General features: G+C 39.9%; 2 protein-coding genes across 3 annotated transcripts; one reads left to right on the top strand and one right to left on the bottom strand.

Moving 5' to 3' along the window:
* LOC120715444 (B- and T-lymphocyte attenuator-like) lies at positions 1 to 5235 on the bottom strand. Of its 2 annotated transcripts, XM_040002462.1 has the most exons (7): positions 5030 to 5235; positions 3005 to 3052; positions 1901 to 2221; positions 1725 to 1766; positions 1522 to 1647; positions 1406 to 1440; positions 1 to 1327 (listed from the first exon to the last, which is right to left on the bottom strand). In XM_040002462.1, exons 1-7 carry the CDS (start codon positions 5127 to 5129, stop codon positions 1001 to 1003), a joined length of 999 nt encoding a protein of 332 aa, XP_039858396.1. In that variant the 5' UTR covers positions 5130 to 5235; the 3' UTR covers positions 1 to 1000. The 2 variants fall into 2 exon arrangements, with proteins under 2 accessions (XP_039858396.1, XP_039858397.1); XM_040002463.1 differs by lacking the exon at positions 3005 to 3052 and having other exon boundaries at positions 5 to 1327.
* Positions 5236 to 6214: 979 nt separating this feature from the next.
* LOC120715445 (splicing factor U2AF 35 kDa subunit) lies at positions 6215 to 17566 on the top strand. Its single transcript, XM_040002465.1, has 8 exons — positions 6215 to 6319; positions 8529 to 8616; positions 10310 to 10376; positions 14021 to 14070; positions 14607 to 14705; positions 14804 to 14937; positions 17107 to 17199; positions 17288 to 17566. Exons 1-8 carry the CDS (start codon positions 6276 to 6278, stop codon positions 17394 to 17396), a joined length of 684 nt encoding a protein of 227 aa, XP_039858399.1. The 5' UTR covers positions 6215 to 6275; the 3' UTR covers positions 17397 to 17566.
* The last annotated feature ends 262 nt before the right edge of the window (positions 17567 to 17828 follow it).

Below are 17828 nucleotides of genomic sequence, written 5' to 3'. Positions count from 1 at the left end.
TCCCTTACGTAAAGTAAGGGATTACTATTGCAAAAAAGTACCTGAAAAAAGTAATCGGATTACAGTAACGCGTTACAAGTAACAAGTAACGCGTTACTGCCCATCTCTGCACAGGAGTAACATACAGAAATAAGTAATGCTGACTGCTGTTATATTACCAGCTAGTTTGGTATTATTTTCAAGCCTTTACTTTTTGACATGCTGCTATGTTATTCCTGGTGTAAATATTTTAACTACAAGGATTGACTTTTGTAGTCAACCTCAAGTGGACATTTGAGGAACTGCAGTTTTTGGCACCTCTGTCATTTTTCAGCCCTGGAGATGACTGCTTATGATGCCACATGACACAAAATGCTTCTATTAAGCACCATTTGAGGCAACAGCTTTGGTGTTAGAATCCCTAACAGCTTTAAATCTAAACACAATATGATGTGTGTGCTCAGACCATACTCTTTGCAGTTTGCTTGGCACAGGTTGTATTTTATGGTTGATTGACGTTGTAGGTGTAATTTGCTAGGTACACTGGGTGGTATTGTCTGTGCTGAGACATTGTGCCCATATATATCAAACATGCTCTAACACAGCTCTTGTTAGTGTACCCATTGTTAGTGGCATGACATCTGGTGAAGAATCTCAGCATAACTCTGCTAAATCCCAAACTGAGCAGAGGCATAATCAGCGAGAGTAAAAACACTTATGAAAGCTTGTAGGCTTTTAAATATTGACCAAAATGTGAGGGTGCTGATTCTGCTATTTAAATTATTAACAAGTCTTCAGGATCTCAGGTAGACAAGGTGTGATGGTCTGTGCGGTATAACTCAAAGATCAAAGAGCAGTTTTTACAGAAGTGATGAGTTGTGTTTTTGGTATCCACACTCTTTACTTCGAGTCTCTGCATTCCCTTCTAACTGTCCTTCAGGTCTCCTCTGGTGGAGTTACACCAGCTTCAGATATTCATCAGTTGTCCTCTAGTGTGATTTAGTCAAGCAGTTCTTGGTCTTTATGCCAAACGGATGGCTGCGTACTCTGAGGTCTCTTCCACCTCCATCCGTGGCCGATTAACCCGCTGAGGCAGCTCGTGGTTGAGAGCAGCATACACAACAGAGCCGCTCTCCTCCTCCACGGTGTTTCTCTGTCTCTCTCTGCCCACATGACTCGGCCCATAAGCCTGCTCATTATCTCTTGATAATCTAAACTCATTGGGCTGCCTTGGTGGAGTTTTCCTCTTGGTAGATCTCCGAGATGGCGCAGCATAGGGGCTTCCTCTCTGTGAGGGCTCCAAGCTGGGTTGAGGAAGAGGTCGCTCCACCATGGGGATCTGCATGTACTGGAAACATCCAAAAATGTTTGAGTTAAAATTATTGATGGAAAAAATGTGATAAGCTTGAAATATTTTATATCTTACCTGATTTTCAGCTTGACTGTCTTTCTTTGGCTTCCCTGCAGGATGGACAGTTTACATGTTTAGTATTCAGTATGTCTGGTGATGTTTTATTTTGAAGAGGCGAGAGAACAGCTCACCTTTACAGCCTCGCATTGATATGACAGATATGATTATGACTATGATGACGAATGTGGCGATCCCAGCAGCAGAGTACACGTATAGCAACAAGGTTTTTGTATTTTCAGGAGCAGAAGTCGTGCGGACTGAAAGAAAAACAGGTTTCAGTCAGTTTGGATTTAATAAAGCTACAACAACACACATTATATAAAACCTTTCTTACCTCTGACATTATTCTGTGTAACAGTGGTAATTTCAGCATGATCTGTAAAAAAAAAACAGAGAAGCTGTCTGAGGTCTGAACAACACAGAAATATCATGAGATTCAGAAAAAGTCCACTGTTCAGTGTGAGTGAAGGTTTCTTAGAGAAGTATAATTAGTGAAAAATCCACACTCACCATAGACATTGACAGTGATGGCATGACCCATACTCCCTCCACCTTGACACTGATATTGACCAGAGTCGTTTCTGAGAATGTTCTGGAAGGTCAAATAGAAGATCCATACTGATTCGTTTAAAGGTTTCCACTCTGTTTTAATGTGACTGTCACCGCTGACATTGATGGGGACAATAGCTTCCTCAACTTTATACCAGGTGACTGTTGTTGGTGAATCATTGCAAAAAAATACTGTGCAATTAATCCAAAGTTGTTGTCCAACTGATGCATTATAAACTGTGTTGCGACGTACTCTAATTTCTGTAGAACAGTCAGAGTCACCTGCAGAAGAGAAATTATACCAAACACATAAAGAAGAACAATTAGAAATTAAGAAATGTTTGATGTTATTTTTAATTTAATTGAGAACATAAAACAATATATTACACAAGAGACTGATCAAAGGTGTTTAGACAATACATTTATATAAAAACTGTTTAATTGAAGACTAATAAATATATAAACATATCCATCATATTGCAACAATAAGATCAAAATAGACGTAAACATGAGGTATGACAAACAGTAAGAATGAAAAAAAAAGATTAAAAAGAAAAATCACTCAGTGACATTTATTTGATGATGAGTGGAAAAGTAATTTGCATGAACTCCAGCAGTTCAGCAAACTGTGAGTGAACCTGTCCTAACACAAAGGGGAACCTAAAGCCACGTCTATTAATTTCATGTCTCCCTTTGACTGTCAGATATTCCACTGCTCTTAAATACTGAGCTCACAGTCTCACTACAAGATCCACCAGCAGGTGTCCCGGAGCCGTTTATCATATGACAGAAAAACTGGAAGTTTAAACTTCTGAGTTTTCAGGACAGCACCTATCATTACTCTCCTGTAGAAAACCTTTAAGAGATGATTTTGCTTTTCAATTTTTACCAAAGAATATTATGTTAAGAGGGAGAATTTGAACCCAGAAACTTCAGAGCAGTTTAAGAATGCCTGTGAATTTTTTTGAATTAATTATTAGACATTTTTACTGAGACAAGAATTTGACAATAATAGTTATGCTTTAAGTGAAGTCCATATAAACCTGTAAAAATAAATAAATATACCTTTTGTGGTACTTGATTGATTTTTGGTTCTAGTTGTAAAAGACACACCTGACAAAAAACAGAAAAATGTGCCATAAATGTATTAATTTTCATGGAAATTGTCATAAAGTTATAAATAATTTTTGCATAAGCAGACACAATTTATAAAATCATTACTTTTAGCTGCTGCTGTCCCACAGTGTTTCTGTCATTTAACATTCACCTTAAAAAAATCTTTTAGCAGGCGTGTTTTTCACGTTTTTTTTTGTCCAGCATTATGGCAGACAAATATTTGGGTCCCACCTTCATGATTACTATTAATATTAGCACTGACAACTGTATCACCTTTAGACCACATTTAAAGACACCTTGTAGTAGACCAGAGTGACTATAGCAAGTAATCTGTAGAAAAAGGTGTTTTAATAAGCATTACTGTGAGGAGATATTTAGATTGTCAATTTTTTAAATATGTGATTAAGACCATTGATCAAGCACAAGATACTTTTTAAACATTTTTAGCAACAGAAATTTTACAGGGATGTGGGGCTTCATTGGGCCCAGACGAGTATTGCATCATCGCAACAGGTGACCATGTCTGTGTTATCATTGTTTCTCCTCTTGTGTATTTACTACAGTATGTTTGTGATCACTGTCATGAGGGAAAATCCCTCTCTGAGCAATATTCTTGTGAACAGGAGTCTCTTAGTATTTTTGTAAGAAATACTGGCACGTAAACAAATGTATTTAATTATCTACACCACACCCTTTATTCTTACGAAGCCTGATATCTGCCCATTCTGATGCCTCACAGTCAGCACTGTGCGGTGTCTGTAGCGGGCCTGACCAGATCCACATAAAACACAACAGATTTAATCTGAGCCACAGAAATATTTTGATTTCATTTAACTAAAGATTTTGAAGCCATTCATCAGCATTCTTTTTATCAGCGTTGGGCGAAGCTATTTTGTGTTTTATGAGCAGTTTATTTGTAACTTCATGTCTCGCCCACTCCAGTCTTTTTGTTGTGTGTCTTTCTGTTTGTCTAGACCATTGTTGACCTTTGGTTTTGGACAACACTGCTCTTCCTACTCCATTAAAACCACTGCTGTACATCTTGTGTCCTCTCTAGGAAGTTGCACAGTTTCATTTCTTACTTGTGTGGTCAATTCCTTTTTGACACAGACCCACAAACACAGCCTCTCCCAGTCCACACAGTCTTTTTAACCTTATTCATAACTAAAAATTACAGCAGCTCTATTATGTCTGATTCACTGATGTTATACTTTTTGCTTCCTAATTTTCAACTGTGTTTCTTTTTAATGATGGCACACACAAGATTAAATACCTGACACTTCACCTTTAATATTTTAGTTATATTAAAGGAGTGCACTCATTTGCGTATGTCACTATACTGGCTGTGAATAAAGTCACGTGCATCTTACGTTTCCCATGTGAAATTAAAAACAGGAAATTACACGGAGCTAGTATCTCCCCTGATCCAAACCATCACACACATAAAAAAGCACAAGGAACATAAAGTAGGCGATTAATTGAGCTCTGAGAATTTCTTTTTAATATTTTTGATCTTTTCCTCTTGTGCAAATTGTTTCCATCAAGCTCCCACACGTAAGAAACCCTGCTGCTCTGGGAGAACAGAAGCAAAAGTTTTAGCATCTGAAACAGAAAGCTCTGCAGATGTTTAAAGGCAGGCTGTGCCATTTATGGCAGAATCTGCCTTCGATATCTGATACCACTGATAGTTTGAGTTTGAGAGTTTGAGATCTAACTGAATTCTGCCTCTGATCTTTTTTTAAAGCTGCACGACTGGCAGCCACTTTTCACTCAAAAGTTACATCATATGTGGATGTGGCACTTTCCGGGTCACAACCTTTAAAAAAATCAGGCCAACAGGTTTTTTATCAGATCATTTCCAGTACGATCGCAAACACTTTACTTCTCAGCCTGACTGCCTGAGAAGAGAAGAAAGCAAATATTCCACAAATACTGAGACGGCACAACACGATCTGTACAAAAACATCAACTTACTCTGAGCATTTAAGGTGAGGAGCAGCCCAACCAAGATGGACACATGGAGGATGGTCCAGCATCGATTAGCCCTCATGATGCTGAGAAAAGCTCCCGTCATTGTCCAGTAACAGCCAGCCCAAGGCAGTAATGTTCCTCCACGCGCATTATTATGTGATAAACCCAAAAGAGAAACACTGATATGAAACTTGCTCCTTCCTCTTTCTGCTCACTCCTTTCCCCTTATCTCTGTCTCTCTCCCACCCTCTGTGTGATTGAAGCTGGGGTGTGTACACCAGTGGGTGGTCTTGCTTCTGCAAATCTTGCAAGTCAAATTCAGTGAAATATCTCAAAAACAGGGGGTTCCCACATGAGCCCTCTCTCGCGCACACTTTTCATTTCAGAGTCTTGTTTCGCTCTGTGAACCTGTGCACCTTCATCATCACTTCTGGGTAGAGTGTGTGGTTCACCTTCTTTAAGCTGACTTCCTTTCCTCTCTCCTTTCCTTTTAAGTTGCCGTCTGCCTCTCCTGCAAACTTGTGCGACCTTGTGCAGAGCACTGTGGTTTGAGCGGAGGGTGTACATTGCTCTGAAGAGGAGATGGGGACTTTGTGGCCTGTTAGGCTTTAATGCCCACTCTGTTGACATGTGTGTGTGGTTGCTGTTTTGGTAAGACCATCAACCCGTGGACCCCTTATCTGTCAGTCAATCACCTTCAGTTGGATTTTAATGGAGTCCTCCGGGAGGTTTCTGAAGATATAAATCACCCTGAAGATGTCAGGGTTGCTTTTTTTATCTTTTGAATAGAAATATACTGTGGTTGGGAGCTTCACCTATACTTAAAAGTACACTGAGCTTTTTTTCTTTTGCCCATATCTCTCAGCTTTGACCACCAGCATGTGGAAAAGTAGCTATCCACTTAAAAAAATAATCTGCCTGTTTTATAAGTAAAAATATAATTCTAATACTTTGTAATGCTGCGTCCCAACTGGAAATAAATTTGCTTAATTTTTTCCAATTCTATATCTGGAAACTAGTCCTCATTTTGGAGGGCAATAACGTAAAACTACTTAATCAAAGGGGAATTTTTATGCTATTCGAGAAAATTTAAAAAAAATGTCACAGCGCTGTTCACCCGAGGAGGGAACTAATTTCTGAAACAACAGCGCTGTCAGCCGGCGGTACGGCTAAATACAGGATGAAAACCATACGCAAGCGCCCACTCTTTACGTAATGACGTAAGGAGGACGTTTCCGACGACCCGAAAATGGCGGAGTACCTGGCATCCATTTTCGGTACAGAGAAAGACAAGTAAGTTTTAAACAGTTTTCAGTCAGTTTTAAATATTATTCATTCTTAAATTCGTATAAGATATCGCTTTTATGTAAAGTGTGCTTGCAGTGGTTCTATTTTGCCGGCGGTGGGGCTTATTTTGTACCCACAGCTCAGCTGCATGTCCCAGTCAACCTAACCTTAGCAGGAGGAAGCTAACATTAAGCTAACGCTTTGAATGAAACTCATGCCCTGGCTAACTTGCAGCCTTTGCGTGCTGTTAGTTTGCGCCAAAACATTCAGTTGTTTTAAATGTCTCCAGTTTGTGCGTGCACGCGTTAACACTGGAAGTGTATGTTAAAGACATTTTCAAAAAGAAGAAGAAGAAGAAGAAGAAACCGCTAACGCGTGGCCCGCTCAGTTAAGAAGCTGATTAGCAGAGTACCTGTCTGGCTTGTATTGTTCCGCCCCACCGGTGGAGTGCAGCAGAAAGCATCTTCCACTCTGTGCCTGCTGAAGTCTTAAAAGTAGCTTTAAGTTAGCTATACGTTTATGTACTGATGTGATGATTTCCACAAGTAGGATCTTTGGTTTCGTACGGGTGAGGTCTATACGACTAAAAACACAACAGTGGTTGAGATACCCAAGCAGAGCCAGAAACGTACATCCATTTGTACTGTGCGTATTAAGAGGCTAGAATCAATGTAATTTAATTCCCGGACAAACTTTGATCAAGTATCGCGTTAATGAAAGATCAGTAAGTAGGCCAGCCGTAGCTGTAATGTTCACACGGTCTACTATGCGACTGATGTCTTTCAGTACTAGTAGTGAGCCCCGCAGTGCTTCATTGCTTCAGTCTTATATGAAAAAGACGTGACTTGGTGGTAATGATGGCGAAAAAAAGTTGTTCCTATACACCAAACAAATGACTAACATGTATTTATTGTTCTTCTTACACATTCATTGTATAAGACAAAGTAATCCGTTACAGGTACTATTAGTGTTGCTGTTTGATGATCTCTTATTTACAGGAATGCGTGACTTGTCCCAAATAATAAAAAAAAAAACAACTGAAAATTGTTTAGAAAACTGTATTTACAAACAACAATGTACACATATTGTAGATGCTGGTTTTGACATGAGCTGCTACACATAATATATATATAATTTCAACAGATTTATGGGTCATAAAGTATAATTCCCAAATTCAGTATAGTTGTTGATCACCCTGGTAACCTAAGCAGTTTATATAGTAAGTTTATTCCATATTGCATCATTATATTAAGATTATCATTTGTATACAATCAACCAATTTCACAGAGAGCTATGAGTTGATTAAATGCTTTTAATAGTTAAAAGAAATGCAAAATATATGTTTTGGAAGTTTTTTGGTACCTTTTTTTTTTTTTCTTCCCACATCTTTTCGAGTATGTATTAAATGTAAAACACATAACACCTCTGCACCTGGTGTCTGCAGTACTCTGACATTTCACATGTCCTAAATGAAGCAGACACAGACTTTCGTTTCCTGACTGGGTTTTGCCCTGACTTCCTCTGGGAGTGGATGAAGTTCCAACTTCTTGTACAACTATGACTCCCAAGGACCTGACGGCCATGGCCCTGATACTTTTGGATTTCATTCTGTAATGCACCCCTCCCTCCCATTTTAGACAGGCTATGTAAATCTGGTCTTTCTGTTTTTCAAGGAAGCGTCTGTGTTTTGTGGACTTAGCCAGACGTCAGGCCTGGTCTGGCAGCGACAGCACCTGCATGACTAGAGCATCTACAACAAGTTATCGGGTTGTGAAGTGTAGTTAGTCTCATTTTCTAACTTTGTTGGCTTTATGGTCTTTAAAACCAGCCTCAGATGTTATCAAACCTTCAACCAAACCTTTGTATTTATCACAGTCATTTCATTCATTATCTTACCAGTCGGAGTGTGCAGCATTGTGCTGTTTCTGTGCAGTGTTATGGGTGTGGTTGTATTACTGTAGTGCAGCTACTGTTATTGTATGTTGCATCTGTAATAAAACAGTTATTGTCTATTGCTTATAAAGGTTATATCTCTATGCTCCGTATTAGGTTTTGTCTATAAACGGTTTAAGACCCATCACTGATGGTTCAGAACAAACAGGGTAGTTGCATTCTTTTTTATTAGTTCTGTTAATATGTCAACATTCGTACACCTTAGCAACACCCAAGGTCAGATTCTGAATATGTGTGATAATGATTTTTCTTCTTTTTTCAGGGTCAATTGTTCCTTCTACTTTAAAATTGGAGCTTGCAGACATGGAGACCGCTGTTCGAGATTGCACAACAAACCAACCTTCAGCCAGGTGGGTATCCCAGCAAAGTTCCTTTTTAAATTGATGACTTTATTGCATGAGGTCGACCACGAACCCTCAGCCCTGCAGTACATTGATAACCCAGTGTACCTCCTGACCCACTTAGGCTATGTTCACACTGCAGGCGAAAGCGCATCAAATCTGACTTTTTTGACCCTATGCGACCCATATCCGATCATGGTGTGACAGTGTTAACAGCACAAATCCGATATTTTCAAATCCGATATGGGTTACTTTCGTATGTGGTACTGAATCCGATACATATCTGATGTTTTAGAAAGCGACTGCTGTTTGAATGGTCATGTCGCATTAAATCCATCTTTTACGTCACTGACACAAGACAGACACCAATTATCAGTGCCCGAGAAGACATCGTGAACGCTTCCTGGCCATCCAGTGAAACTCTTGGGAAGACAACGTTGGAGAAACATGAACATTTTATTTGTACTGTATAATCTGCAGATTCTGACAGACAACTATACTTTGAAGCACTGCTCCTCTCTAAAACAGCAATAAGGATAATTATTAGGCCATATGTAAATAACAAAATAACTTTATAACTTAAAGCAAAACTGGGAAACGTAAAGTTTGAAACAAGTGTTTATATTAAGGGCCATCAGTCGAACAACACTGTTTGGTCTGGGTCTAAACAGAGCGTGTTGTGTGTGACGTCTTCTTTTGCGCATGTAGGCCGGTTTGAGTGTTCACACTAGAGCGCGTTTGCTGTCACATTTTATTTGTAGTGTGAATAGCAGACAAAAAAAATCGGATTTGATCAAAAAATCGGAATTGAACATTAAGACCTGCAGTGTGAACGTAGCCTTAGTTTGCCCTCTTGACTTAATGAGTTGCATGCCGTGGCCCTGAAGGATTTAGACACAAGAGCATAAAATTGCTCATATGCGCTCAAAGTCTTTGTGGTTTTAAAGTTATGTTAGGTTTGCATGGTGTGTGTAAAAAGTGAGGGTTTTTCTTGGCTCAAAATGAGCCTTTAGAAGTGGCTACGCTCATAAGCACAATTGGTCTGCATGCATAAAGCAATGAGTCTGTTACCCTAAAAAATGTCTGTGAATTTTCCTGTTAAATGTATCCCATGCGTGAGTATATTTGATCCCTTTTACAAGAGAACTTGTCCTGGTTCTAGTGATTTTCATTCTGTGGGTGGGTGTAAATGTGAGAAAAGTGTTCTGGTCATTGTCCTGTTCATGTTGTTCCAAACTCATGTGCTTTGTTTGTCTTTGCCTTAATGTGTCACTGACTTCTTGTTGATCATTTTCAGTGTGTTTTTTTTTTTTTTTTTTTTCATTTTTTTTTTTTTTTTTTTTGTGTGTGGTATTCAGTAACCTGTGTTTTGAAATTGGGAAAAGTTTGTGCTTTATGTTATGTGAAGTATGTGAAGTTGCGTGAGGTAGGTTAACTGAGGTTACTGTGAGTGTGGGCTAAAATGTAGAGAGTGGGGAAGACATGGCAAACTTGCCGCAAACACACGGCCAGCCTACATTCCAGTGTAGTTTTACATTGACTAACTCACTAATATGTCACACTTATCACATTTCTTTTTCTTTTAAATGTGCTAAAGCATGATATTACTGACAGGCTCAAACTGAAGTCTTTGTTACCAGAAAAGGTTGAAAACCTGACACTCCTGGCTCACCAGATGCACTTTTTCTTGTTTTCTCCACAGACCATCTTGATTCAGAACATCTACCGCAATCCTCAGAACAGTGCGCAGACAGCCGACGCTTCTCGCTGTAAGTGAAACTTTCATCAGCAACGTTTTCTTGCTCTGTTTCCTAAAAGCACTGGTCCAATATAAAAGCACATCCAAGGGACTGCTTCAGCCTTCTTCACTGGAGAACTTGTTCAGACCCCATTATCTCCCACGAACCCCAACACTGTTGATGTGTAATATCTAACCCTGTGGTTCCCAAACTAGGAAGGCACAGTTATGAGAGTAATGGTCCAGCAGTGCTGAATAAAATGACACATGGGTCTCTGAAGCAAAGCGTGGACAGTACAACTGCCAAAAAGACCACAAAATATACCGAGGCATATCTCATTCTCTGCTTCACCACAGTGTGTAATGAAAATGGACCACTGTGTCGTATAATGCTATGCCTCTTTTCCACTAGCACCTGCTGAACTTGGTTTCAGCTGTTTTACATTAAAACTGAGGACCACCTTAACATAGACATCGACATCGTTTTAGTAACGCGGCTCGAAACTCCCATGACGTTGTTTGCACGTGACACAAAGCAAACCTCGAACTCCCTACGGATTCTGTCATCAGCCATCAAACACAACAACGTCTGCCACTTTAAAAAAAAAAAAAACTACCTCCTAACAGGCGCTACCACCTAATGGAAAACCATAAAAATATAGTCGAGTAAATTATTCCACATTAAAAAATAAATAAACATGGTTATACTCAAAATAATGTGCAGTATATTAAAATGGGTTTCAACAGGGAGAATAACAAAAGTCTGCACTTTGTTGTTCAGTCAAAACAAGTTCAAACTTTTTAAAGTACGTAGGCAGTTTTTAAATTGCTGCCTTGGTGGAGGTTTGTGCTTCCTGAGTACTTGTTGCTTCTTATTTGTTATTTTTCTTTAGGTTCACATGCTTAAATTGTATTTCTGTATTGATCACTAAAAAGCTGTTTGGAGTTTGTGAGAAAAAAGTGTGTATAAGATTGCATGTGAGGGGTGGCCTTGAAAAATGTTTTTATCTACTGATGGAGGCCCTGCAGAAAAAGTTTGGGAACCACTCGCCTAATACAAACAAACAAAAAAGCATGAACACCTGCTTCTGATGCCTCTGCTTTCACGTAACTCAGAATGCAGTAAACAACCGTCCGACCAGTGACACTAAAGCAAACAGTGCTTACAAACTGTGCTGATTATGGAAGAAATGAGATCAGTAAATATGTCGAGCCCAGTCTGGCAGAGCTGAAGCAGACCCTCTCATGCAGGTAGGTTGGTAATGGAGTCATAGGCTGCCTGTGGTTTGAGAATTAGCTTGTCTATTTGTCTTTGGGCTCTGTGTTCAAACTACACATCCAGCTAGCTTTGACAGGCCTGTATTTGGTTTAATGTTGATAGACTGATTAGTCTTTTAATACACAGCTACTCTGTACTTGATAAATTAAAAAAACAAATAGAAATTTGTAGTACTTGAAGTGGAGCTATTATGCTTTTTCTTATAGTCTGTTATATATGTACTTTTAGATGTTGTCCAAAGTTTCAGATAATGTGAACGTGTGAGCATATGGACGAGTAGTGCCTGTGTGCCTTCAGACTACTCTGAATGCTCAGATTCGGAGAGTTTTTTTATACTCTTGGTTCTGTATGATGTCATAGAGAGATGGGTACAGAAACGCCTCCCACCTGCTGCTCTCGTTATGAGAGGAAGCTGATCAGAACACAGTTTACTTAAAGAGAGGGCAACAGGAGCCAAATCAGATAGATGTAGAAAGATGGTGAAATGGGCTTTTGTGCCAAGGCATGAATCACGCAGAACTACCCTAGTAGGAACCAAAAATTAAAAATGTGGAGCTTCAAGTGAGCATAATGGGTACTTGTGGTGGATTTAGAAGTAGAATGGGGGGCAGAGCCTTCAGCTTCCAGTTTGGAATCGTGTGACAGACAGTATCTCTACTTTCCTTTTTGATAAGTCATTTGGTTAGGGCTGGATCAGGTGACCCTGAATCCTTCCTGAGTTATACTGCAATAGGTCTAGGCTGCTGGGGGATTCCCATGATGCATTGAGTATTTCTTCTTCTTCTTTTTTCACTCCCTATGTGTTTATACACCTCTGCATTTAATTATTAGTTATTATTAATCTCTGGCTCTCTTCCACAGCGTGTCTTTGTCCCGTCTTCACTCGCTCATCCCCAACCGGTTGCAGCAGATTGCCGCCCCTCCCTGAGCCTGGTTCTGCTGGAGGTTTCTTCCTGTTAAAAGGGAGTTTTTCCTTCCCACTGTCGCCAAAGTGCTTGCTCATAGGGGGTCGTATGATTGTTGGGGTTATTTTCTGTTTTTTTTATTGTAGGGTCTTCACCTTACAATATAAAGCACTTTGAAGCAATCTGTTGTAGTGATTGGGGGCTATATAAATAAAATTTAATTTTAATAATAGATCCACTTCAAAGAAAAATACAAGTGAGGCTATAAATGTTTTAAAGAACAAGTTCAGATTATCCATTATTTTGAGGTGAATCTTTAATGAATGAATGAATCTTTAAGCAGAGTTTTCATCTAATGAATCAACTCAGAAACACTTTAAGAGACTAAACAGGTGTGATTGATGATCTGTTACCTCCAAAATTAAACTTTGAGTCAAGCAGTGTTCTTTTAGACCATTATTAATATTACAGCCTTTTCATGATGAGCTAAAATATTCAAAAGCTACATTATACAGCGTGATTGTACAGTCTTGCCTTTTTGTACCACAGATCTGCTATATTAAGGGGAAAAACAGTGGAGTGGTCTATTTTTTTTTTTTTTTTTTTTTGAGATTGTGCAAATGGGTGTAACCATCACATGATCAGCAGGAGCAATTTCACAACAGAAATTATCTAATAACATTGTTTTCCTCCCCAGCTCTGTATTCGGTTGGATTTATATCACAGCAGTTTACGTTTTGTATTTCAGACCATTTCCCTCTTGAACATTTACCTTCATAACCTTGAAAACTGCCCAGTCTGCTGATGCTTACACTGTAAGTTCTCCCTTCATCCGCAGGACCCTCCAGCACTGACTGCACTAATTCATTATACCACACCTCCCCACATCAAATTTGGTCAAGTATAGAATTGTGCCCTCTGTACACACACACACACACAGAGTTTTTGGGCCTCATGCTGTTTTGCATGTTTTCCAGGCCTAAACTCCAATTAGCCCAGTCAGTGTCATGCACTGATGTGCAAAGAGCAGCTTTTCTTTCACTTCCTTCATTTTCAAGATGTGATTAAACCAAAAAGCTATAATTAAAGTACTGTTTCTGGGTTTTCTACACTTAATGTTTTCATACTGAGTGCACAGTGATTGCTTCTGCATTACTGAAGCTGGCTTCTACTAGTGATGCCCCCGACTTAGTCAGGGGTTTGTCATTAAAATGCATATTTAATGTTAGGATCCCTGTGTACTCAGTGAACAGTTCTGTAAAGGTGGCAAAACACTGCAAGAAAAGTCATTTTAAAGTAAATCCACCAACCTGGAGAAGACTAAAGGGTTTTCTTGTGAAAGACAGTTTGTGTAGCATCTCCTTCAGAATCTTTACTTTATATTATTAACAGGGTTTAGCAAGATTTGATGTTGCTTAACATGGTCTGAGTTTTTAACCACCAGTGTCTGTCTAGCTTTGACATGACTGTCCCTTTTTGGGCGTTTTTTAGGTGCCGTCAGCGATGTGGAAATGCAGGAGCACTACGATGAGTTCTTTGAGGTGAGTGAACTTTTGTTTCTCCTTTGTGTCCCACGTGTGGCACTGTTGGACGTCATGAATGTGTTATCTGCATATTTCAGCCAAAAAGAGCAACTGGGGCAAGGTGTTATTGACAGTGTATTCATGAAGCAAGGATCTTTTATTGGTTTAGAGGGGCTGGTATTTGGCTAACTAATAACCCAATAAAAACTGATTGTGAGTTTATCATGTTCATAGGTTTTGAATATGAGATTTAAAAACAGTTTTTATAATATGTGTTGTAGAGATGATTGTTTGTAAAGGTTAATAATCCTTCTTAGTTGTTATATAACTTATTACTCACTGATTAAAAGCCACTCAGCATGACTCCACAATAATAGCATTGCTTACTACTACATATTGTTTACTACACAGTTTTTACATTACCGCCGCTTTGTACTTTGGTTAGTTCGTGTGGTAGGTTGGGTTAACCAGTTTCCTGGTTATAAGAGGTGCAATATAAGAATATAAGAATAGAACTGGTTTGACAGGTTTCAATCCCCCAATATCCAACACAGGAGGTGTTCACAGAGATGGAGGAGAAGTATGGAGAAGTGGAGGAGATGAACGTCTGTGATAACTTAGGCGACCACCTCGTCGGCAATGTCTATGTTAAGGTCGGTTTTAGGATCTTCATTTATTTAAACGGGGTTGAATTGGTTTGATGAGCTTAAACCAGTAATTTCCTAAGTATGTGTGTGTCTTTTGGGTGTAGTTTCGTCACGAGGAGGATGCAGAGAAAGCCGTTATGGACCTTAACAACCGCTGGTTCAATGGCCAGCCCATCCACGCAGAGCTCTCCCCAGTCACTGACTTCAGGGAAGCCTGCTGCCGTCAGTATGAAATGGGGTGAGTACTGTGAGAAAACGTGTTAGTGTTTAATGAAAGCATTTTACTGTATTTAATTAACCAGCTGACTAATAGACTATAGCAGCGGTCTCCAACCTTTTTTGCGCCACGGACCGGTTTATGCCCGACAATATTTTCACGGACCGGCCTTTAAGGTGTCGCGGATAAATACAACAAAATAAAACCGGTACCGAAAAAAAGAAAATGTATTCATAACACGTGAAAAGACCCAGGAAAACCGAGTAAACGATAAAAACGATAACAAAATAACGCTCAAAACCGATAAAAACCCTGAAAACTATACATTTCACACCTGAGCCTCAACTCTCGCGGCCCGGTACCAAACGACTCACGGACCGGTACCGGTCCGAGGCCCAGGGGTTGGGGACCGCTGGACTATAGGAAGGAAAAAAAAAAGTTTTTATCTAGAGCCAAACCACAACAACAGTTGCCCCAAGATGCTTCATATTGTAAGATAAAAACCCTATGATAATACAAGAAAACCTCTACAATTGGACAACCTCTATGAGTAAGCATTTGGCAAACGTGGGAGGGAAAACTCCCTTTTAACAGGAAGAAACCTCTGGCAGAACTGGAGGGGCGGGGCTGTAGTGAGTAAAAAAGGAGTAGAGGTTAAACTTTCTTAAAACAAATACTGCATGTGCATTTAAGAGAATTTTGTCACTTTGTACTATGTGTAACATCGCATGCTCACACAGTGTCACATTAGTTTGCTGTCAATGCTGGCACTATCGGCCTCTTTAATGCTTGAATGGTTATATACAGGGGTGCACATAAGTGGTCTGCAGGTGCGCTGTCAAAATAAAAAACGCGCACTAGATAAGAAGTTGTCCACTAGAGTGGGATTTTCACAGCATATTCTGCACCACATTGCTGTGCGTTCATCATTTGTTTGAAGCCAGCTCACCTCCTGCAACCACTTTTTCCAAGAATACGCACTTCTTTTGCGCTTTGGACTCCTTCTGACATTTCTTTGGAGGTGGAGGAACACCAAAGTAATTGCTTAAAGGAGCCTGCTTCTTTGACTTCTTTAAGAGTTCTAAACAAATCTGTCCTCCTCCAGAAAATCTTATGTACGCAAACGCGTGTTGCAACTTCTTATCTGGTGTGCGTCTTGTTTTATTTTGAAGGCGCATATACAAATACAGGCCAGGCCATTTACTTAGACAGTCTACAAGATAATGTAGACAGTGTCATCCTGCCGCTGATGGATAGATGACAGAGCCTCACTGTTCACCCTGGAGCCAATGCTTGTCTACCAATCAAGGATGCTAGCCTCAGGATGCAGCACTCGAAGCAACTGTAATGGGCCTGCCTCCCTGAGTGTAAAACAATCACATTTAACTAAAAGGACAGCATCAGCTGACACGATGATGGCACAGAGCAAAGGAGAAGCGTGCACATGTAGTTACACTCTGTCCTTGGTCAGTGATAGGGTCTCTGCGATCTTTTCCTTTACAAGTCCCTCTGTGATTTTTATTTTTTTTTTTCCATTGGATCAACGGGGTTGTTTGCTCTCCCTCAACTCTGGAGGCAGATAAAGATTAGGTGTTCTGCTTGGTGGGTTGGCAGGGCTCCTCAGAATGTGCGACTATGAGCCAACTTTTCCTCGTGGCACAGATCTACAAAATGCAAGGCCAGCAACTTTAACCCTTCACATCCTGTTTTCCTGTGTTACATACTGCCAAGCTAAGTCACATTGTTTCACGCTCTAAACCGGTGACTGTTATTCATGCATTTATTTCATCACATCTGGCTTTATCGTTCACTTGTTTATGCAGAAACTCTAGAATGGCGTACTCTCACATCACACAGTTGCTGATCCAGCTCCCTGATGAATCCAGGGTCCATTTTAAGATTCTGGGTTTGACTTCTAGAGCTTTTCATAGGCAAACATCAGCTTACATGAGCAAACTTTTAGATCCCTGAGTTCATGTGATCAGAGCCTGCTGGCTGAGTGTCTTGGGAACTCATCTTCTTTACGAAAACTAAAGGAGACAGTTTTGGGCCTCTGGAACACTCTCCTTCTGGGAGATCTGTGACTGGAACTTGATAATTTATATTCTGGTGTTTTGTTTGAAGCACTTTGTGATGTTTATGTAGAAAGGTGCAATAGAAATCAAATTTTACATACTTGCTTACTCACAGAGAGTGCACCCGAGGTGGCTTCTGCAACTTCATGCATCTGAAACCAATATCAAGGGAACTGAGGAGGGAGCTGTACGGCCGCCGCAGGAAAAGGTCCTGTAAAGCCCGAGAGCAAGACAACTGCTTTTGTGTATGGCTTTTAAATTTGAAAATAAATATCTTTTGCTCTTTTCTTTACCAGACACCGCTCACGCTCGCGCTCCCGGGAACGACGTTCCCGCTCCAGGGATCGACGGCGGGACCGCGAGAGGCGGAGGTCGAGGGATCGAGAACGCTCCGGAAGATTCTGAAAGTAGACGAGATGGACCCACCAAAATTCTCCCCCTAAAGCCCAACAGTGATGACAGTTGTTTTGGTTTTTGTTTTTTTGTGAATTGTTGGAAGTGTTCTTTCTCTTATTCCCTTTTTTTTAAGACAAGCTTGTGCCGCTTTCTCAATAAAAAACAGATTTGTAACTGCATCTGCACCGCTTTTCTTCAAGACTCAATCCTATTCTAGGAAGGATTTTATTATGATTTATTATTACTCTGCTATATTTTTATACCAAAGCTGCTAACCAGAGACTAATTTTAAAGTTCCTTCGTAGTCTGTCAGACTGTAAACTTTCCTTCACACAGTCACTAACAGCGCACAACTGTTGCTGCATTTTTTTTCTGGTAAATGGCTGATGCAATGCTAACTAATCAGCCTGTTCTTTTACTAGTTCCCTTTTTTTTGACACT

The sequence above is a fragment of the Simochromis diagramma genome, unplaced genomic scaffold, assembly GCF_900408965.1.
Source record: "Simochromis diagramma unplaced genomic scaffold, fSimDia1.1 OVJJ01000442.1, whole genome shotgun sequence".
NCBI classification, from domain to species: domain Eukaryota; kingdom Metazoa; phylum Chordata; class Actinopteri; order Cichliformes; family Cichlidae; genus Simochromis; species Simochromis diagramma.
The sequence above is the reverse complement of the archived record's forward strand: the minus strand, read 5'-3'. Positions and strand labels throughout refer to the sequence as shown.